The sequence below is a fragment of the Hippopotamus amphibius genome, chromosome 9 (genome assembly GCF_030028045.1).
Source record: "Hippopotamus amphibius kiboko isolate mHipAmp2 chromosome 9, mHipAmp2.hap2, whole genome shotgun sequence".
NCBI classification, from domain to species: domain Eukaryota; kingdom Metazoa; phylum Chordata; class Mammalia; order Artiodactyla; family Hippopotamidae; genus Hippopotamus; species Hippopotamus amphibius.
In genome coordinates this window covers 92,236,982-92,259,099 of record NC_080194.1, presented here as the reverse complement: position 1 = coordinate 92,259,099, position 22,118 = coordinate 92,236,982, and the positions used below count along the sequence as shown (strand labels likewise).

The following is a 22,118-nucleotide window of genomic DNA, read 5'->3' as shown; positions in this document are numbered from 1 at the left end:
CAACCACCCCCATTTGTACAAATTATTTGTACAAATTATTTTTTAATTATTTTTTAATTCAAGAGGCAGTCTTTGCACCAATGTTATAGGCTTGTCTATACAGTCCCTATCTCTAAAGCAAATAGCAGACTGTGCATCCATTCCTGCTGACTGTGGCCAGGAGGGAAACAAGATTGGCCCTTTCTCTGCCAGGGTACTGCAGAGATACACACTGGATCCTTACTTGTGGGACTAAGAAAAGAAGAATACTTTGGGCGGACAAAGGTTCAGGGATGAAGTTTCAAGCAGTAGAATTTCCCAACTCAAGTTTGAGGTGACCAAGAGTATTCCTGCCATCAGAGCGCTTCTTTCTTCCCTCTCCTGCTTCCTACAGGTGCAGTCCCTGCAACCCACCTTGCCAGCTCTTCCTTCTTTTCTGTCAAGGCAGAGGCATTTGTGGGTGGGTGAGCGTCTTGAGGTGCTCTGGCCACAGGTGCCGTCTGCGTCTCCTCCTTGTGACCAAAGCGAACCACCAGATGTGGTCCAGGGGGATCTCTCTCTTTTGCCCACGGACCTCCTCACTTCAGCAGGGAGATGTCATCAGCAAAGTCATCGTGCTGGTGGCGCAGGCAGCGGAGGCAGCGCCACTGACACACCATGAGGCAGAGGGGCAGCATGAAGAGGGCGCAGATGGCAGCCATGACGTAGGCTATGGTCATGAGGGTCGATTCGTCTGTCTGCGGGATGTTGTAGCCACAGTCTTCCATGTCCGGGGTGACAAACGGGCCTTCCACCGCCGCTGTCCGGAACTCATCATGCACTGGACAGAAGGCAGATGTGAGTCACAGAGCAGTCTGGATTACACACCAAAAAGAACTTCCTGGGACAGGCCTTGAAACCAGCCCTTGAGGCTGTAGACTCTCCCTCCTGGGAGATATTGAGGAGCAGGACAGAAGCCATGGCTAGGTGGAGGCACGGCTCTCCTCCCAGTCACTGGGGGCAACAACCCTTTCCCGTCTACCTGTCCAGCAGGAATGATACCTAAAAGTCAGTCATTGTAAGCTGACCAAAAAGCCAGCCCCACATACACCTAGTAAACTCACCTGCTTCTGCTGAAATTCGGTTGCAAGACCCTGCCAGCAGCATTCAGCCTCGGTACACGGCAGCTGACAGGGTCACTATAGGCCCGGCCTGCTGCCCTTGGATCTAGAGCTTTGCGAGGTGCCGAGGCAGCTCCTGCTGTTCTGGTCTCCAGCAGAGGCTGCCAGTCCAGGCAGGGGTCACCTGGCAATGCCAGGCGATACAGAAAAAGCACAAGCCCTGACAATAGCTCTTACACAATATGTGGAGTCTGGCTTGAGGCAACTGTTACTCCCTCCCAGACTGACAGGGGCCCGGGTACCCTCACCACTGGACAGGGAGAACATGGATAGACGGGCCCCACCCTCATCCCTGGTGCTCTCACCATGGCAAGCACTGACAGCAAAGCCAATTCGTTTCCGGGCCCTATCAAAGACGACATAGAAGCCCTCCATGATGACGGCTCCCATGACCGTGCCCGTGGATGACTGTGAGATGGCGAACTTGTAACAGTCGTCTTGGGACGTGGCCACGTCTTCCACTGGCCGCAGGTATTGCTAAGGATAAGCAATCACAGAGTGAGAGTACGTCTTCCTCCATCCCTCCCCCCATCTCTGCCTTCTTGGTATCGATGCCCTTAGGCTGCTCTTCCCTTTGCTACCCTGAGCCCCGAGGGGTTGGTTTTTTCCCGAGCCCTTTACCACTGGACCCTCATCTATTTTGTCTTCCAAGTTCTAGGAAGCCATGCCTGCTCACTATCTCTCAGTATAGACTTTGTTCTGGTCCTGGGAGCCCACTGATTCAGGCCAGGGACATACCTGTGGAAGGATGGTGATGCGGAAGGACTGATTGGTGACCTCACCCATTAGGTAGAGAGAGATGACCGGGAAAATGTTCCATGGGGTGGTGCCAGCTTGCCAGCACACCAGCTGCTCCCCTAGCCAGAAACCGTCGGGGAACTTCTCCGTCTGTGTTGGCGAGAAAGGGATAAGAGTGAGGAAACAGCCTCTTCCACCATCTCGCCTGTCCCATCTTCAGATAACACTTACTGGGCCCTTTGCTTAGTTTTCTGTGAAATATCAGAACTGGGGAAAGCCGACACCCAAGGAACAGAGGAAGAGAGCAAGAGAGTAAGGCCAAAACTTTGGACCAGGGGGATTGTGGGCCAAGCAAACTGAGGCCCATGGAAGAGAACCGTTTTTAAGAGATCTAAGTAGAGGGTTATAAGGACAGACATCTTGGCTCTTATGGAGGAGTGTGCCTCTCACGGTCTTCCTGTGACACTCTGTCATCTCTGGTACCCCTGTCCTCAGTCCCACTGACCGAGGAGGCTGCCTTGATGGATTTGACAGCAGCTTCAAACACTTTCTTGGGCAAACGAAGGTTGGTGGTGCCACTGTCGACGATGCTCTTGTCATAGTTGTACTAAAAGGGAGAAGAGAGAGTTAGAATGTCAAAAGCCTTTTTGATGCCAGGCTTTGGCCAGAATTGGAGGAGTGACTGCTTGGGGTCCTTCCTGGGTTGGCATCCTGGCTTTGCCACTTCTTAGGTGGATCTCCTTGGGCAAGTTACTTAACATCTGTAGCTCAGTTTCCTCATCTGTAAAATGAGGATAATAATAGTACCTACCTCAAAGAGTTATTATAAGCATCAAAATAAATTAATATATTTGAAGTGCTTAGAACTGTGCCCTGCACATAGGAAACATTCAGTAAATGTTAACTCTTATTACCTTGGGTGGGTAGACATTCTCCAGATCTTGAAAATAAAAATGTCTTGTGTAATGTTTTTAACTTTTCATAATACATTTGTATCTGTTCTAATGTAACCTATGTTAAGAATCTAGGTAAGGGTCCCCAGATAGTGTAACTGCCATTTATTGGGTCTTGCTGGGTGCCAAGCACTGGGATAAACACTTGATTCATTTTCTCTATTTTCACCACAGTCTTTGGAAAAGCTGTTTTTACTTCTGTTTTGCAGATGAGGAAACTGAAATACAAAATAGTAACTTGCCTGAGGGCACACAGTTAGAGCAGAGCTAGAATCCAAGGTCTTTCTGACTCTGAAGCCAGACTCTCTTACTACGTCATGTCACACTGCCTCGTGGACAACTTGCCCAAGGTCATAAATTAAGGCAGTGACTGGAGTCCAGATGTGCTTTTTTCCTTACCAGACCATAAGCCCCTGGGAAAGTGCTAAGCCAGTCCCTCTCCCCAAACCTCAGGTGCCTCTGTGTGGCCATTAAGCTCCTGGCTGTTCCATGCTCAGTCCTCAGCCCTCCTGCAGATCCTGCACCTCAACCTCATCCTCCCACCCTCATAACTCAGGGTCTGGCCTCGCGCTGTGTTGCCTCCCCTTACCTCTCCCTGCCTCTCCCTTGGTTTTATTACCTCCTTGCAGTCCATTTTCAGATCCTGTCCGTTGATCTCCACCCGCACAATGATCACCTCATAATACCACTCCCGCCGGATGGGTGTGTACCAGAGGCTGCCTGTGTACAGCGAGTGGTCGATACCCCCGATGATCTAGGGAGGAAAAGCAGCAGTACCCATGTGCCGACACAAGAGGACAGCAAATCACCCAGAGGGCAAGCGATGGGATCAGTCATTCCTGGGGTGGCAAGCCGCCCTACACATCACCTTTCTCATCTTCCTGCTTCTAATCAAACCATGCCCTAAAGCAATGGATCCTTCCTTAAATGTGTTAAGGATGTGTTCAGGGGAAGAGGCTTTCCAGGATTTTTAATTACTTGTTTTAGGATTACACAGCCCTTGATATAAAGTTATTTAAACCTAAACACAATAAATGTTGAGTGATAATTTGCTTCTATTATAAGTTTTATTTTCTCTGCTTGTTGGAGATAGAGGACCATTCACCAGTTGTCCTAATTGATTAATAAATAGACTTTTAAACTCCTTACATCTCTGCCTTCTGATCATCAGACTGAATAGTCTTGATTTGAGAGGCCTTATTTTCATTTTCTTTGAAATTTTCCTCATCATCTCTCATCCTTTCCAAGTTTACCATAGGAGCCTCAAATCCTTTCTGGAATAATGCAAGGAAGAAAAGTGTGGGAACAGAAAAGTGGAGGTGGGGAATATGAAGAGGTTTCTCTTGATTCTCAGTAGTGGGGCTCAAGGCTGCGGGGTAGCCTCTGAGGGCAGGGAGGCAGCGCGTACTCATGTCTCTGCCCAGTGCCAGGCCCTCCCCTCTCCTGGACCTACTCACCATGCTGCCTCCAACTGAGGCCAGCACTTCCGACTGGTTGAGGGGGAAGCCGGCCCCACAGAGCTGCAGGGAGAAGAGGTTGGGCACATGGGTCTGCTTTACCAGCGAGTCAAAGAATGGCTCTAGGGAGTCGTCGGGCTGCGACAGAGAGAGACAAGGAGTGAATCCTTGCACAGAGGGCCCAGTGGAAAGAGGAACGGGAGGGCAAAAGCAAAACGTGGGGGGTGTTCCTTGGGAAAGACCATCTTGAGGTACTGAGATTTGGTGGAGAGAGAGAGAGAGCAAGACACACTGGCAATGCAAACAGGAAAGATCTGTAAGATCATTGGTCCTCATCTGCTTAACCTGTTTCAGAATTACGGGGGCCTCTCTTATTCTTAAAGATCTTAAAGTCAATAGAAAAAAACAGCCTGTTCCTCCTCCTGTCACCATAGCTCTGCCCTCTGTAGGGACGAAATTCAGACTGCCACCCTGTCCCCCTGTAAAGTACTTTTTCTAATTGATGTTTCCCTCCCTAATTCAGTTCCCTCCCCTTCTCTCCCCCAACTCCATGCCTGTGTAGCATGCAGTGTGCAGCGTGCAGGCGGCATGTCTAGGGCTAGGCCTTCTTCCTCTCACCCTGGCGATCTCAGCGTAGGCCAGCCCCAGGATGCCTTCCCAGTTGGAGCCATTGATGAAGAACTTGTCTGATTCAGTGATGGCAGCGATGTTGGCACGCACGGTGACGTTGGGGCCGTGGGGGATGCTCACCAGGTCAGTGCCCAGCTCTCCCTCCCACTTGCCCTGGGTGTAGGGCACATACACACCCTTCCGGAGGTCCCGGTATGTGCTGGACCTGTGCAAAGCAGGCAGAGATCTGTGGGTGCATAACCACAACTGGTACAGGGATCCAGCATCTAACCTACTCCCAGACGTCTAATCTTATCTTGGGCATCTACAGAAGAGACGATGCTATCAGGCTGCTCGACAGGACATCCGAAGATCCTTCACCTGGAACAGAATGTCACGTGGCTTTGCAGACAGACAAGGGGAGCTGTTGCCGGGCTCGCTCTCCTATGTCCATAGCTCGTATTCCTAGATCTGGTGCTCAGGCCCTGGAAGAACAAGTCTAGGCTTTGTGTATTTTGTCTGCTGCTGCTGAAGGGACAGCTAGTGATCATTTCCCACCCCCACCGCCAGACCTTATCATGCTCCCAAAGAAAACGAGCCATTGACTCTTCTGCTGCCTTGGGACCTGGTGGTACCATCTGAGTGGTAGAGCAAGGGCCAGGTGGGGTGAGTGTGGAACCTCTTCAGCAGGTTCTTCCAAGGAAGGGGTTTGCACGAGCACCTCAGCAGGGCAGGTGGGCGAGACACACCCCTTGGATGAAACACGCTCACCAGCAGGTGTCACCCCCACCTGTGTGGAATCATGCCATTGACCAGGGCTGGTGCGTGAGTGATGGGGGCCCTGATGGGACACGGACAAGGAGCTGGAATCAATTCCCTTTCGATGACCCTGACCATGTCCCCTCCCTGACTGCTTTCTTTAGGGAAGTTAAAGGGCAAGGGGCCTAAGAAGGCGGCTTTGGCATCTGCCTAGAAGTCCAAGAATGGGATCTACTCACGTGTGTTCACACGCAGCTACGCCTCAGACATTAGATGGCCTCTCGGCCACTTCCTGCTTTTCCGTTAAAGGGGCTCCCAGATTGTCCCTCACTGACGCTTTTACCTTAAAAACCCGCTTCCAGCCTCCCTCCCAGCCGATAGCTAAGTCCAGCTGCTGACGGAAGCTTCCCCCGGAAGTGCAGGGAAGCATTTACCTTTCAGTCCCTGATACCGGGCCGGGCAGTGGGCCCGTGGACAGCTCTTCCCTTCCTTGAACGGTGCCAAGCCCCCGACAGTAGCCCCCGCTGTGAGGGCAAAGTGAAGGGGGCCGTCACTGCAGCCTGCTCAGCCTAGACTGAAGTGGTGTCAGAGAGCCAGGGCCACTGAGGGGCGGCGAGACCGAGCCCCCCGCCCCCCCATGCCTCCCGATTCAGGCAGAGAGGAGGAGACCCCGAGATTGCACTGGGAGCCTTGCTGCTCCCCTTCCTCCTTCCCTCCCCCAGGAAGCTGCCCTGTCTCGGACCTGAAGCACGTCCTGGCTTCCCCTCAACTTACCCTTCCCAGGGTTCACCTTCTCGACACCCCGGCCCCTCCACTCTTCTCCCCGGGTCACCGTCGCCTTCTTTTCCCTCCCTCTTCCCCAGCAGGAAGAGAGGCACGGAGGAGCTGGTTCTTCTCCCCGCAGCCCTTGCCCCACCCTCCTTGGCCCTGGATCCTTGGGAAGGGCCCGCCCTCGCCCGCGCCCTCGCCCCCTCCCCGGCACTCACAGCTGCCTCTGGTAGTATCGGTGCAGGAAAGGGTGGCGGGCGGCCCCCACTGCAAAGTTACTGCTGCCTGTGTCCACGAGGATGTTGAGCTGTCCGAGAAAAGGGAAAGAAAGATGTTAGGACAGGAGGCCTGGACTTGCTGTCTTCATTGTCGCCCCCCCCACACACATCCCCCGCCGCATTGTCTCTCTTTGGAGTGTCCGGGGTGAAACTTCCAGAGGCAGGACTGGACAGGCTGGCCCTGCTAGTACCATGACCACGGACAGAACATGGGGTTCTGTGACATCCTCAGCATGGCCTCAGAAACCTTGTCTGCTTCTGTCTTCTCTGCAGAATTGAGACATTTTCTCTGTCCTCAGAGCCACGTAACTGGGTGTGTGTGTGTGTGTGTGTGTGTGTGTGTGTGTGTGTGTGTGTGTGTGTGTGTGTGTGTGTGTGTGTGTGTTTCTGTTCCTGTTTCTCTCTACCTGCAGACACCCTTCCTCTCCCTGTGTCCTTCCCCTCCTCTGGTTCTCCTAGGACGCACCTCACCGCCAGGCAGCCTGGCTCATCCCCCTCCAGCTCGGAGACAAGATATTCTAGGAGCTGGCACTGGCCGGGGCGCTGTGGGGACCAGGATGGCACGTTGAGGCCCACATGTTTCTGACCCTGCCCGCCAGAATGTGCCCTCCCCCCATGAAGGGCCCCCCTTCTGTCTCAAAGGTGACACAGACCTATGAGTCCCACTGTCAGAAACAGTGGGACGACAGCCAGGAGCCCCATATGAGGTCCTGGTGAAAAGCCATTTCCTCGGGGCCCTGGTTTTGGCTCATTGGAGGTGGACAGGTGTTGTCTTGCTGTTCCTTCTGTGCAGCTCCTTCTACATCTCTTCTGCCTTGTCCTCCTTCCTCCTGAGATGGCCTGACCCCTCCTCAGCCAGTCCGGAGCCATTTCTTGATGCCTCCGACATCCTCACAGGCAAAAAGGAAAGGCCCGTGTCCTCGGGAACACCGTAATCTGTAAAGTGAATCCTCTCTTGCTGACTTGCAGTGTCCTTCACCTCAGCCTCTCCCCTGACCTCAGGGCCCTCCATCTCTGCATCACTTCTCGTCGGTGCATCACTGAAGTCAGCTGACCTCGGCTTTGGTGCAGCCTCTGACCTCGTCACCTAGGGCAGGTCACTGTGTTTCCTCCCCTCTGCCGGATCTTCCGGCTCCTTCCTGCTCTCAGTGGTCCTTGGTAGGTCTGCTGACTGCACCTCCCCCCAGCGCCTGCCAAGGCTTCCTGGCCTCCCCACGGCCACTGTCTCCCAGCCCTTTGACCCGGCCTCCTCCCTCCTTCCCAGCCCCCAGATCCTGGCCTGGCTCCCGTTTCCCTCCCCACCCCTCTGCCCCTACTTCTCCCCACTGTTCCTCTCCCTGGTCTCCAAGCAGCCACCAGCTCCAGATGCTGTGCTTTCAGAGAGAATCAATAGTGCTGGAGGCACAGCAGTTCAGATTTCAATCAACCAGGTTAATGATTAAAAAGGCTTCTTCAGCCACCCACTCCCCAGAACCCCCTCCCCCACCTGCCGGGACTCTGGTCCCCGCACTGGGGCTGGCCTCAGATTTACAGGGATCACTGGACCCCAAAGAAGAGGGTCCCATCCTCAGCGCTAGTGCCCGTGGCTGGGGGCGGGGGGGGGGGGCACTGCCCGGTGTGTGTGTGCGCCTGGCCGGCTCCAGGAGAATCCAACCTCCTTCGCCACTGGAATGGAGCTTTATCTGGGGGCTGGAGTCCCAGGCCCTCCAGGCCCCTCCTCCCCACTGCCTCTCTCTCCTGCACAGGAGGAGCCCTCTCTGCAGGCCACTCCCTTCCCAGCCCGGAGGCCCATCCCTCCTGGTGGCCTTCCAGCTCCAGCCTCTCCTCACCTGAGGGAGGTCTCCCGCTCTGCCCGCAGTGGGGTCAAGCCCAGGGAGAAAGGACCCCTCCACTCCCATCCCCCTGCCTTTAAACCTCTGCCCCCCATACCAGGAATTCAGGCCACCACTGCTCTCTCTGCCTCCTCCTCTCCACGCTCCACAAAAGCAAAAACAAAAAACGGGGGTGGGGGGGGTGGGGAACCGAAATAAACAGTTGCCATTTCCCCCTGAGCACCTGTCCTTCTGTCTGTTTGCCCTCTGCACTGTGATCCTGCTTCTGAAATGCTTTTGTCCTGTCCTTCCAACATTTCTATCATGAGCGCCCCGGGCAGCCTTCTCTCCCCTTCCTGCTAAGGGCAGCCTGGAAGAGGAGGGTTTATGTGCAGCCAAATCCTAGCAGACATCCTCCTCCCCTCTTATTTCACCCAATGGGGGCTGTCAGATGGACCCCCTCCTCCCATCTCCCACAACCATCTTTCCTACCTGCCTGCAGCTGTGCTCCATCCTGCCTCTCAGTGGTCCCTCCTCCTGACTCAGGAGGATTCAACAGCCATGCCACCCCCCGTCCCCGCCCCCCCAAGCTGGATTCTTCCCATTGGCATTTACAAGTGCTTGTCTCGTCATTAAAAAAAAAAAAATCTTTAATCTCACATCCGCCTCCAGCTACCCTCCCTCTCTTCTCCCTTCACAACCAAAGTTCACCGCCAAGCTGTCTTCATTTCTTCACCTCCTACTCATTCCTCAACCCATCCTCAAACTGAGTTTTGCCTCTATCCGTCCCTCCACTATAAAACAGCCCTTACTACAGCTACCAATGATTTCCTGTCACCAGATACAAAAGACGGTTTTCTAATCAATCATCATCCTACCTGACTTCTCCCTCCTTGAAACACTCTTCCCTGTCACCCTCTGCCGTGCTTTCCTCCCACCTCTCTGATCGGATCTTCTGTCTACTTTGCAGGCTCACTTCTCAAGGCCTGGGCTTTGGTCCTCTTCTGCTCCCGCTCTACTCTGTCCCTAGACCATCTCATCCATCGCAGTGGCTGCAGTTACCACCTATATCCCGATGACTCCTGAGCTTATAGCTCTAGGTCCTTCCTCCGTTTTGAACTGCCTCAAAGACCCCTCAAATTCAGGATGTCCATTGCTGACCTTACCTGGTCCCGCCCATCAGTTTTTTCTCCAAAGTCTCCTACATTAGTCACCATCCATCTGTTCCATAAGTCAACAACTTCCGAGACATCCTAACACCTTCCTCTTCTTCACATCTCTATCCAAGGCGTCAACGAGTCCTGTCCAGTTAACCTTCATAAAAGCCTCTGAATGTATTCATTTCTTGCCACCTCCTTTGCCACCCCTGGCCAAGCTCTTAACATCTCATCCTGGAATATCACAATAGCTTCTCAACTGGCATTGGTCCATCCACCCTTGACCTCTCCAACCTGTTTCTGCACTGTGGCTAGAATGATCTTTTCAAAGTGCAGATGTGACCATGTTACCCTCCCATGTCAGTGGTTTTCCTTTGCTAATTATAATAAAGACTTAAAGCTCTAACATTTCCTGTAGGGCCCTTCATGGTCCAGCCCTGCCTATGTAGCCAGCCTATAGTTTGTTCTGTACTTCCCCAAGCCATCTGCCCACCAGCCGCACTGGCTTAATTTCAGGTCCTCCAATCAGCCGTGGTCCCTTCCCCAAAGGCTGCTGGTCATTCACTCTGCCTGGACCATCCTCCTTTCCACTTGCAACTTTGTCTACTTATCTCCTATCATCCTTCAGTCTGAGCTCAAAAGGGACTTCCTAAGGGAGAAAGACCAGGTCATATTCTCTTATTAAAATGCTTCCATAGGACTTGCCACTATAATGCCACACTGAATCTCACCTCCCCTTGCATCTAATATTTAAAAAAAAACCACCCCATTGTGTCCCTAGTGAGTATCACAGTACCTGGCAATAAGTATTTCTTGAATTAATGAATGGTTGAAGAAAAAAGGGGAAAGAGGTAATCTACCCTATTTTCAAGGTGAGGGAAGGATCTCTCAGGGGCCCCCAACCTATGGGTGTTTTTAGGGTACAGGTGTGGCTCTAGCTCAGACCTGCCTTCCTCTCACCAGGCCCCCTGGTTTGACATGGGCAGCCCAGAGTCCTGGAACCATCTTACTTCTTCCCCACCCCTTGGGGCCAGGCCAACTCAGAAGTCTCTGTAGCGCTGCCTTTAGATGCCCAGAGGGCTGCAGAGTGGGGTCAGGGCTAGGTCAGTGCCAATCACTTAACAAACAAATGTGCCCCTGAGGGAAGTCAGCTTCATGGGAAGTGCTAACAAGCCCCACAAGGACAGGTACACCTGCCCATTCCACCCTGCAGGCAAGGCTCTCCTGAAGGAGTTTGCAGTAATAGATCCTGGGTGATGAGACAGGCAGGGAGATGGTGAGTTCACAGTAAGCTCTTTGTTCCCCAAATCCCACCTGTCTTGGTCCCAGCTCTCACTAGCAGACAGGAGTTGCTCAGATTCTTCTGGATGAAAAGAGCCTTCTGTCCATTAGCCTGGAGAGATGGGAGCTCGTTCCAGTTCTGAAAGATCTTTAGTTATTAAGATCCACAACCTTTCCTGACAGCCTATGCCAGGGTCTTACCACTTTTGCACACCTCTGTGAGGAGCTTTAACTCTAGTTCTTCCTGCTAATGGAAAGTCTGATTCCTTCTGTGTGAGCCTCAGGGTTTATGGGGGAAGAGCCCTTATATTCTCATATCACAAGCCTTTTAGCTGAAGCTGAGATGTAGGAATCTTTCTTCCATTTCGCAGAGGAGGACACTGAGACCACGGGTGAGTAAGGACTTGACCCCTCTTACACATAAGCCACAGAGCTAGGACGAGGGTCATTTGGCTCTGACCAGCCCCCAAATCTGCTCTTTCATCTCCTTGACCTTCCTGTCTCTCATTTGGAAAGGAAATACAGGATAGATTGTTACACTAATGCATCATACCCCCTGTACCCATGTCCTTGTGGGATCCCCTCTGCATTGACCCTGGACTTAGCCACGTGACTAGCTTTGACCAATGGGACATGAGCAAAGGAAGAAAGCAGAGGCTTGTTAAGTGCTTGTGCACTGGGGGGACTGGCCTCTTGGAATGCAGACCTGAGATTGTATGTGAGGAGGCTCAGTCTTGCCTCCTTGAGGATGAAAGACTGCATGGAGAAAGAGGTCCAGCAGGCCCAGCTTAGTCTGGCCCCCAGCTGACCCACCAGCTGAATGCAGTCACACGAGAAGCCCAGGTAAGACCTGTGGAACCACAGCCAACCCAAAGAATCTTGAGAGACAATGGCTCTTGTTTTAGTTTGTTACACTGCATCGATAACCAATACAAAACTACCCGACTTAAATCCTGAGATCCTTAACTTTGGGGCACCTAACCACCATAGGTCAACTCCAAATACCATCTCTTATCACATTTCCCCTCTCTCACCATCAAGTTTCTCAGCAGCACAATCATCTGTCCCCTCTGCCTATGCTGTTTCCTTTGCCTGAAACATTCCCTGTTTCATCTAACTTCTGTTCAATTTTCAAGTCACAGTTTAAACATCCTTTCTCCCAAAGGTCTTGCCCTGATGCCCCAGGCCAGATTAGGTTCCTCCTCTTGTAGGTCCTCAAGAACACCTGTGCTTCTTTGTCTATCCCTTTATCCAACTTGAAATCATTTATTCAATGTCTGTCCATCCCACACACCATGAGCTCCACAAAGGTAAGGAGCACATTTCTGTGCTTATTACCTAATTATTACCTAGCCCTCAGTAGGTGCTCTGTAACAATTTTTTTTAATAAATTTATTTATATATTGGCTGTGTTGGGTCTTTGTTGCTGCATGCGGGCTTTCTCTAGTTGTGGTGAGCAGGGGCTACTCTTTGTTGCTGTGCGCAGGCTTCTCATTGCTGTGGCCTCTCTTGCTGAGGAGCACGGGCTCTAGGTGCATAGGCTTCAGTAGTTGTGGCACATGGGCTCAATAGTTGTGGCTCATGGGCTTAGTTGCTCCGCAGCATGTGGTATCTTCCTGGGGCAGGGCTCGAACCCGTGTCCCCTGCATTGGCAGGCGGATTCTTAACCACTGTGCTGCCAGGGAAGCCAACAATTTTTTTTTTTTTAACTCTAATTGCCTCATTTGCTGCAGGTCTCTGTGACTCTGCAGACTCTTACTATTAGTTCTCAGCCCCAGGGTCCTGGCAGGGGTGATTTTCAATCAGATACTGTGTATGGTGACAAGGACAATGGATGCCCACTGTACCCATGAAATTGACTGAGTGGCTGCCCAGGTTCTTAGAGCAGTCAGAGTGACTTCAGGACTCACTGGTCCCAGAGCCATCTGAGTCAGCTTCATCTGCTTCCCTAAGTGGACATTCCCAGACCTGAGCTTGCCCAAGGCTGAGAGAAGGGGGCAAGGAAGGACACGAGGAGTCTCAAGTCAGCAGCTGGTCATGGCTGAGAGCCAGCACAGCTCCTGCCTCGAGCTGAGTCTGGCGATTGGGTCCTGTCCAGGCTCCTCCCACCTTGACCAAACCAGCTGACCGGATGGAAATGGACTCCTTTCCCAGACATGTCCTCTGCTTCCACTTTGCTCTCCAGGCTGAAGCTGGCAATCAATACCTGGGAGCAAGCAGGCTCCCTGGTGCCACTTACCCCATCTTGGGCTGTTTTTTTTTTTAAAGGAATCCCAAGGTGGCTGGGTCACCCCAAACCTTATCGAGGGCACCCTTCCCCCTTTAGACAGGATGCTCCATTTCCCCCAGGCTCAAACCCAGCTCAACGAATATCTAACAGTGCTTCCTATTCAAATGAGATGATGGATGTGAATGGTCAAAAAAGTACATGTCTGTTCTTAAAGAACAGATCTAAGACAACGGTTTTCAACTTTTTTTTTTTAAAGCAGCAGAACCCTTTTCCAATCCCAGTGCACCAAAGAGAAAAAGCAGAGATGCTCTGCTTGAGGGAGAGGTTGTATTTTCTCGGTCTCCATCCCCTCCCTGTGGTGGCTCTCGAGGTATCTCTTTAGCACCTTCAGCCTCCATGGAATCCACCCTGAGAACCCTGCTCTGAAGGTATCACAGCCACTGCTACCTGCTTTTCATTGTCAGACAGTAAGCCCTATCTAACCTTGTCCTAGCCACAGGTTACAGGGGCTGTAACTGTCTCTGAGTCTATCCTCAGGTGAAAATGAAGCTGATCTCTGGCATAAGCCCACTTTCCCCCATGGTGCCTGGTTGCACTCAGCACGCATAGGCCTGTTTGCTTGAGCCATGGGGAGATGCCAGGGTTCACTCCTTGTGCTATTTGGTGAAAACTACACAGGCGCTAGAGTTGAATAATTGGTGGGGTTCACTAACCCTGAGAGGCCAACCAAGGAGACATCCAGCCTGTACGTGGTGGGGTTACAGTGGCCGGCAGACAGGGTAGCCCCTGGGCCCATTCTGCCAGGGGAAGCTCAGGGCAGCTCTAGGACCAGGAAGATGATCTGTTTCCTTTCCAGAACTCCCCACTGCCAGGCCCCCAGGCGAGATGGCTCCCAGGAGACAGATAAGTCAGTTGTTAGGTAGGAGGGCTTCCCTAAGAGATGTTTCTCTTCCTGGATTTTCAACCAAAATTTTCTGCTTAGCTCTTTACCCAAGAAGGGCTCCTGACTGTATATCTTAGTGAGAAGACACAGTCTTTCTCAATGCCTCCCGTTCCCAGCTGAACTCTTTCTTTCCATATCTGGGGAGGCAGAGGAAACGGGTGTGGAAAGGCAGCCTGAGAGTCCTAGCAGAGGCCTCCGTACAACCGAAGCCCAACTCCAGTCAAGACAGTTTTGGCCCTAGGGACTGGGAGGCAACCGACAGAACTGGGATCTTGTCTGCTTTGTCCAACTTGGAGGGTGATTCTTTGAGTTCAGTGGTTTTTGACCTTTTAAGTACCAGAACTCAATCAATCAATCAATCAATCAAACAAACCTAGAATTCCACTGCAGAAAAACAACAAAAGCTGACCTATTCTGGGAGGGCTGGGGATTTGGGATCAGGTGGGAGAGGGGAGGGCTTGGTGAGGGGAAAGGTGGAAGCTAGAGAGTCTTGCCTCTTACCTTTCTCCAAACCTTTCCCTCACCCTTCAGGTCCCTTTACAGAACCCTACAGATCTCAGTTTGAAAACCATTCCAGGGAAGGGGTCAGGAAAACCCCTTGGTGTCTTCCTGGGTTTTGAGATCCTGATTCCCCATAGTTTTCTACTTCTCTGATCATTTTCTTTTGCTCCCTTGATCACTAGTCTACACCCAATATTCTTTCCCTAATCATTTTCCTCTCCTCTCTCCATTCTCTCAAAGAACAAGTCTGTTTGCTAACTTGGCTTCCAAAACCACCTCTCTGCAGGTGACCCCCCGAGTCTACCTGTTCAGTCCCAACTTCTCTCCTTGTTTCCAGATGCCCATTCTCTGCTGGTTGCTGGATACATCCACAAGAATTGTCCACTGGCATCTCAAAGTCAACCAACATGTCCCAGACTATATAGAAGGCTGGAAAGAACCAAGCTTTTGGACTTGGAATCCAAAGACCAGGATTTGAACTGCAGCTCTGTTCTTCCCTAGCTGAGTAACTTTGGGCGAACCACTTAATCCCTCTGAGCCTCATTTTCCTCCTCCCCAAAATGGACATATTAATATTTTGCCCTTGCAATTAAAGCAGAATAATAAACATGGAATTCTGGTAAACTACATTGTGTTTTAAAAGCTTGTTTCTTTTGCTGTGCACCCTGACACAAACACAGTCAGAGAAGTTCAAAGGAGGGAGACCTCTTCTCTTCCCTCTCCCCCGCCAGGGGCAGAGAACATCTGATTGAATTGACAGATGAATGCTAGCTCTCCTCCAGGGTCTTCTTTCAGGTCCATGTGTCCTAACTGAGATCCTTGTCTCAGACTCTGCACCATCCAAGTTATCCTCTACCCTGGAGTTGTTTTCCTAGAACCAAAATTCACTAGACAATTTTTCTGCTGCCTCCAGAATGAAACCCAACCCCCCGCCTCCCCCCGCTCCCCGCCCCAGTCTCACGGCATCTCTATCACAACTTCTACTTCTTAGCATAGCTCCTGTCTCTCTTTATGAAGTTTTTCCTCCCCAACCACTCTCCAAATAGCGGAGCTTTCTCATCTTTCTAGGCCATATTCAAACGCTACCTTTTCTAGCAAGTCTTTCTTAACACTGTCAGAAGTAGCTGCTTCGTTCTCTATATTTCCAAGACTCACTCTTCTTCTATTTGTACCAAATGCACTTGGTCTTGTGTGATATTTAGGCATTTACATGTCTGTGTCGCACACTAAATGGTGAGTGCTCCAAGGGCTAAGACTAGGGCATAGGCTTCCCTTTTGTATACAGTAGGTGCTCAACAAATATTTGTTAAACTGAAAATTGACCATCACCAGATTGCAATCCTACCAATTAAATTGTGAGCCTGTGTTTGGATGGTGATGCTCATACCGTTAAAATGAGATGACATCCTTTTATTTAAGTGAAGAGAATGAAACTGCTTTCTCCAAGAGCTCCAGATTTGTAGTCACATTGGTCCATCAGCACTTCTATTTAGAGGCCTTATACTTTATTTACTCATTCGCTCAACACTTTTTAGGTACCTGTCCTGAGCCTGACACTGTCATAGATATTAGCTAAAGAGAAATAAAACACTGCAAAAGTTCATTCATTAAAAAAGACATTGTCCTCAAGAGCTTGGTGTTTTATGAGGGAAGCAAACACAAAAACAGTGACACATGCTAATAAATGTAGTAAGGGAGACTGGAGTAGGTGTCAGGAGAATGGAAGCGGGGTCTCTGATAAACTCTCTCTTCTCCCCAAAAACACACAAATAGGTGGTATGGCAGAGTAGGGAGGTCAAGGGGGACATGGGGTCTCAGCTTACTGACCTGCCACCTGGCCACCTGGCCAATTATTTAACTTTTCAGTCCCCATTTCTTCTGCTAGAAGCTGTGAATGATAAGACCTTTTTATATACTGCAGGAATTACTGTAAAGAACAAAAGTTATGTAGACTATATTTTAAAACTTTTATAAACTGTAAGCATACAAGGATATATTTGTACCCCCGTACCCCTAAACCATCCCCTCCTGCCAACTTCCTCACAAATGGTCTTGTCACCTTCTCATTCATCCCAGATCAGAATCTTGAAGTCATCTCGGACACCTTCCTCCTCACCCTTCGCACCAATGTCACCAAGTCTGGTCCACCTGCCTTGCACCGGTCCTCGCATAACGGTCTTCCCTCCCTTTTCCCCCTGATCACAGCTGCACTCCATCCTTGTCATATCACTCCATACAGAGCCTCCTGCTGCCTGCATCTCTCAGTCCCATTCTTTCTAAAATTCAGATGTCCCTTCCTAAAGAATTGCCGTCTTTGTCATTCCCTTGCACGAATAAATTCAGTTTCCTCCTTACTTCTGCAGATCAGCGTCCAAACCATATGGCTTGACATTTAAGGCTTTTGGCCACTTGGCTGTATCTTATTTACCCAAACCTGTAACATTCACTGGCCTGGGTTTCTCACTTTCTCTTGAACAAACATGCATAAGCCCAAACACACATAACACATTCTCTCATTCACTTTGTCTTCGCTTGGTCTCAGGGATAGAGTGGGAAGGAGTGGACACACAAGTGAAGTGCAATCACAGTTTGGGGGGACTTTGCTGGGAATGGCTTCGCCCATCCTATCCATCCTTCAAGACCATGCTCACAGCACATCTTCACAAGGCCTTGCCTGATTTGACCTCCTCCAGAACACCTATAGGGAATTCCCTGGTGGTCCAGTGGTTAGGGTTCTGTGCTTCCACTGCAGGGGGCACAGGTTCGATCCCTGGTCAGGGAACTAAGATCCCGCATGCCATGCAGCCAAAAAAATAAATTAATAAATAAATTGAAGAAAAGAACGCTTCCCTCAAAAGAATATAGATGGAAAAAATTAAAAAAAAAAAAAACACCTATAGCACCCACTCACGGTACCGCTATAGATCAGTGCTTTTCAAACTTGAGACACAGCCCTTGAGATTCTGACTTAGTCGGTGTGGGGTGGGGCCAGAGAATTTACATTTCTAACTGGCTCTGATGACAAGGGCCTGGGGTCCTCACTTGCAGTACCACTGCTGCAGATTACCTTGTACAAGCACTTTACTTTCACTTCCACTAAGCTCTTGAGGCAGAAAATATATTTTCGGTCTCTTTGTGGCTCTGTCCCCCCAAACCAGCCATCAGTTGCCTGGCATATAGGAAGTGCTCCTCGTTTCACTGTTGCTTGTTCACGGTACTGTGCCTTTCACGTCCCCACTTGGTGCTTACAACAACCTCACCGGGTCGGGAGAAAGGGCCTCCTCCTCGCAGACGGCTGGGGGCAGAATCAAAGTCACCACTGAGTGCAGCCTGGCTGGCGTTGGCTCGGATTTGGAGCCGTAAGCCAACTCACAGGGTTGCTCCGAATCTGGTCTCCCTGCCACTGGCTCCTCGGGCTGGTGCTGAACTTTAAGGCCACTTTCCCCTTCTCCTAGGAAGGAGGGGAAAGACCTGACATTTATGGGGCAATTACTCCCTGCCAATTTCTTGACTGGGGGGTGTACACTTTACCTCAGGGGTCCAGGGAAGTACAGGAATGGGTCTTCCCATTTACCTGTTTTATGTGTAAAACATGGAGGCTCAGAACACCCAAGTTTTTATGCTTCCTTGCAGAGTACAGAAGAGGCAGAAGAGGCCAGACAAGTTAGGAGAAAATGATTTCACATTTCCTGGAGGTCAAGTGTGTGTCCAGGTGCATTGTTCTAGTTGCTTTCACCTGCCTAGTCTCCGTTAATCCTCACAATCAGCTTCCAAAGGAGAGCTCGTTTCACCCATTTTTAAAGATGTGGCAATAGCCTCAGAGAGGTTATGTAATTTTCCCAAGGCCACACAGCTGGGAAAAGGAAAGGCTGTGTTGTGGAGCTGGAATTCCTGGTCTGTCTGACCCCAAAGCCCTTGTTGGTCCCACAGCCCTGTCCTGTGTCCATGTCACAGGGTCTATGCACAATTTGTATGGTACATCAGTAGCAGAAATGGGACCAGGAACCAGGTCCCCCCCAGCCTCCTGCTCCCTGACAACACCTGGCATCCTGTTGGCTCAGGCTGCTGGAGGCCTGGATTCAGGCTCTGTCCTCACAGTGATTTAAGACTGTTTATAGTGCACAGGCAAGAGGAGGGTAAGTGGGGAAGACTAGAGCCTTGGATCAGCTGGGCGGTGGGAGTTAGGCCTGGGTGGCATGGACCTTGGAAGGCCTGCTTCCCTCAGGTAATTGGGAAGTGGAGGCTTGCTTTTCCCCCAGATCCAGTGTGAGAGCTGTTTAGAAGTCCAGGGGTGGTGGTGGTGGTTCCCTCTGCCCATAGACATGCTCCCACCCTCACCGACCTTCCCAAGGACAAGACTCCCAGACACAGATCCGGGGGAAGGGGGTGGCTCAGAGATATGCAGGCTCAGGTTCAAGGTGACACTCACCAGCACACACAGAGCCATCCTGCCACCCGTGCCCAGGCTCACCCACAGAGGGGCAGATGCTCACAGAGGTCAGCCACAGCAACCCATGGAGGGCTGCTCATGGCCACACGCCTACCCGGCCAGAGGTGCTGAGGGTGCAGCCTCCACCGGCCACCTTGGAGGTACCTTGGAGGATTGTCAGGAAGGATGGGGGGAGCTGGCGGGCTGTGTCTGCTCCGTTGCTGCCACCCGCAACCCCCAGCACCTATCAGCTCATGGAAGGAGTCTCATGCTTAGAAGGGGGCTCTGGCTCCTATGCACTATGCAACTTATCATCTGTCCTTTCCCCAGGCTCAGTTCAGTTCCCTCTGGCCAGTGCTCGGGGACGCATCGGGTGGGGGAGGGGCTGGAGTGCAGGATGCAAAGGGGGGAGGAAGGAGGGGCTGGGGAAGGCAAGAGTCAGCCTGGGGCTCCTGGGTTAGAGTGGAGGTCACAAGGAGCTCCGGAAGCCTAGCTTCACAGTCCTGTGGCAGCCCAGACAGGGGGAGAAAAGGGACGGTCCAACGCATGCCAGGATTCCTTGGTCCTCTAGATGCTGGGAACCATGGTCAGCACCCCAGATGCCAAGATTGGGCAACCAAGATCCAGAGCAGTGGGTTGGGAGACTCAAGCTTGATCTGGGCTGACACCTGTTCACAGCGCCCCTGTGGTTTGGAGTCTTCCGCAGGTCAGGCTCCCCCCACTGACATGTTTCTCTTGCCCCAAATCCTTCCTGAGGTGTGTGTGTGTAAGACTGGGAGTGAGGGGAGGGCACTCAGAAGCCTGTGAGGGGAAGGGAAGTGGGAAGGGGGGCTTTGGGGCTGACTGCTGCCAGCATGATCCCAGAGGACAGGTTTGGGAGAGGGTCCCCCCAGGCTGCACCGTGCAGCCCATTTTAGCAGGATCCGGCATGCTGCACCCCCAGCCTGTCTCCCCTTGGCTCTCGCGGCGGGGAGGGTAGGGCTGGCCCGGCGACCTTACCGTCTGGGGGGGGCTGCCCACGGTCATCTCCACGTAGTAGCCCTGCCCGGACTTGCCCCTCAGGTTGTCCACCATCTCCACAAAGCTGCCCCTCCGGCCGGGCTCCTCGGGCTCCTCGTCGGTGTCCCGGGGCAGCCGCAGCCCCAGGGGGGCGCCCCCCAGCCCACTTCGCAGGGGCAGCCGGATGCCGGGCTGGGAGCCGTGGGCGGGCAGCACACCGGAGCCCATCCACAGCAGGAGCCAGGGCAGCGCTTGGGCCATGGCGGGCCCTGGCCTTGGGGCGCTCTGGGCTCCCTCCGGCCCGCGTCCGTCCCTGTGGCCTGCCCCCAACTCTGGGTGCTGGAGGCGGCTTCTCAGGAGAGTGAGCGGTGAGGCATCAGGGCTCCGGAGCCTGCAGGCCCCTCGGCCAGCCCCGGGTGCAGGCTGCGGGGAGCGGGCGGGAGAGATCCACAGAGAGATAGGAGGGGAGGAGATGGATCCGGAGCCTGGCTACATCTGGCCAGCGGTCCAACCTCAGCGGAGGTCCGGGAGAGCCCGGCTCGGGCCCCCGGGGGGGCTGGGCGGGGCGGGCATGGCAGGTCGGAGGCTGCTTTCCTGGTCCTCCCGGCGGGGCGGCAGCGGGGGAAGGGTCGGGGCTCCGGGCTCCTGAGGCTGCGTTTGCTGCTCAGGCCACCATAATCCCGCTCCCAGCTCCCAGGCAGGCTGGGGAGGCGGAAAGACTTGTGGCGGCGGCTGTCAAAGCCAAAGGGTTTTCGCTTTTCCCTGGGACCGCTGGGAAGTGTAGTCTTCCCATGGCAGGCAGCCCGGCTTCCGGGGTTGGTGAGGGGTCTGGGATGCCCTCTGCCGAGACGGAGTCCATGCTGCAGGACCCTGGCAGGGCGGAAAGTACCGTGGGGATGCAGTGGTGGCCGACCTCTCTTGCTCCGTCTGTCCTTCCTTGGGCATTTCTGGAGCACCCACTGTACGCCGGGCACTCGGCCAGGCCCTGGGGCTACAGAGAGCAATAAATGCACGTGTACCATGCAAAATGATGGGGAATTAAGGAGCAGGGTTTGGGGGACAACTGGGGGGGTCTGGGAAGACTCAGCGGGAGGAGGTGGTATTTAATTTGAACCTTAAAGAATGGGTGGAATTTCTAACAGCAGAGATTTGGGGAGCAAGACGAAGGGGGACAGAAGTATTCTAGGTAGCCAAAGGAATAAGCAGGGGCAAAGGGGAAAGTGCAGGGGGCAGTCCACCTTCACTGGGGCCTGCAATGTGCAGGCAGGTGAGAGCCAGTGGGGGCTTCTCGCAGCTGAATCTTCTTGTGCCTTTGGCGCTCTACCTACCCTCACCTCCACCCCAGATGCTATGAATCTTCAAGCCCTTCCTGATTTCTGTGCTGTCAGTGAGCTGAGGGTAAAGGCTGTTAGCTTTAAAGCATTATCCCTTCAAGAATTCTCTTGTATGTTAATTGGTAAGAGCTTACAACGAAAAGCTAGCTGTAGAATTAAAATAGCTTCAGGAAGAAAAGCCTTGCGATTCTATCAACATATTATTTATCAAATGTGGAAAGCCGTTGTTAAAATTCAGTAGTCCTTCTGATAAAAACCAAGGGGAAACTTCTTAAACAAGATAACAGAAAATCACAGAAAACATCATAGTGATAGGTTAAAGTTACTCCCATCATTCAGGCTTAGGAAAGAGAAGGTCATTGCCACCACTCTTATCCCACATAGTTTAGATCGGTCTAGCTAACTCAATAAAATGAGAAAATGGAGCACATATTAGAAAGCAAAGGATTATAATTTGCAGATTATATAATATGGATAGAAAAATCCTAACCAATAAGGTGATTAGATGCAGGTTAAGCGATAAAAGTCAGTAGATGAATATATGTATGGGAATTTTGCATATGATAAAGACAGCATTCATATTAGAGGGAAATAGATACATTCGTTCAATAACTGCTGTTGGGACAATTGGCTACATTTTGGGAGGAAAGAAAACTAAATCCCTATCTTATCTACAAATAAACTCCAGATAGGTCAAAGAGCTTAACATTAAAAATAAAACTACCTAAAAAA

General features: G+C 51.9%; 1 protein-coding gene across 3 annotated transcripts; it reads right to left on the bottom strand.

Annotated features, from left to right (window-relative positions):
• Positions 1–25: 25 nt before the first annotated feature.
• BACE1 (beta-secretase 1) lies at positions 26–20,805 on the bottom strand. Of its 3 annotated transcripts, XM_057748331.1 has the most exons (10): positions 20,053–20,787; positions 6,642–6,730; positions 6,090–6,179; positions 4,906–5,122; positions 4,288–4,425; positions 3,450–3,584; positions 2,383–2,484; positions 1,878–2,027; positions 1,445–1,616; positions 26–799 (listed from the first exon to the last, which is right to left on the bottom strand). In XM_057748331.1, the coding sequence occupies exons 1-10, from the start codon at positions 20,311–20,313 to the stop codon at positions 558–560; spliced, it is 1,596 nt and encodes a 531-aa protein (XP_057604314.1). In that variant the 5' UTR covers positions 20,314–20,787; the 3' UTR covers positions 26–557. The 3 variants fall into 3 exon arrangements, with proteins under 3 accessions (XP_057604314.1, XP_057604316.1, XP_057604315.1); XM_057748333.1 differs by lacking the exon at positions 6,090–6,179 and having other exon boundaries at positions 20,053–20,805; XM_057748332.1 differs by lacking the exon at positions 6,090–6,179 and having other exon boundaries at positions 4,906–5,143.
• Between the last annotated feature and the right edge of the window lie 1,313 nt (positions 20,806–22,118).

Coding starts and splice junctions, on each gene's coding strand:
- BACE1 (XM_057748331.1), bottom strand. CDS start 20,313: ATGGCCCAAGCGCTGCCCTGGCTCCTGCTGTGGATGGGCTCCGGTGTG. Junction 5,123..6,089: donor CCGGTATCAGGGACTGAAAG/GTAAATGCTTCC, acceptor TGCTTTGCACAG/GTCCAGCACATACCGGGACC. Junction 2,028..2,382: donor CCATCAAGGCAGCCTCCTCG/GTCAGTGGGACT, acceptor TCGCCAACACAG/ACGGAGAAGTTCCCCGACGG.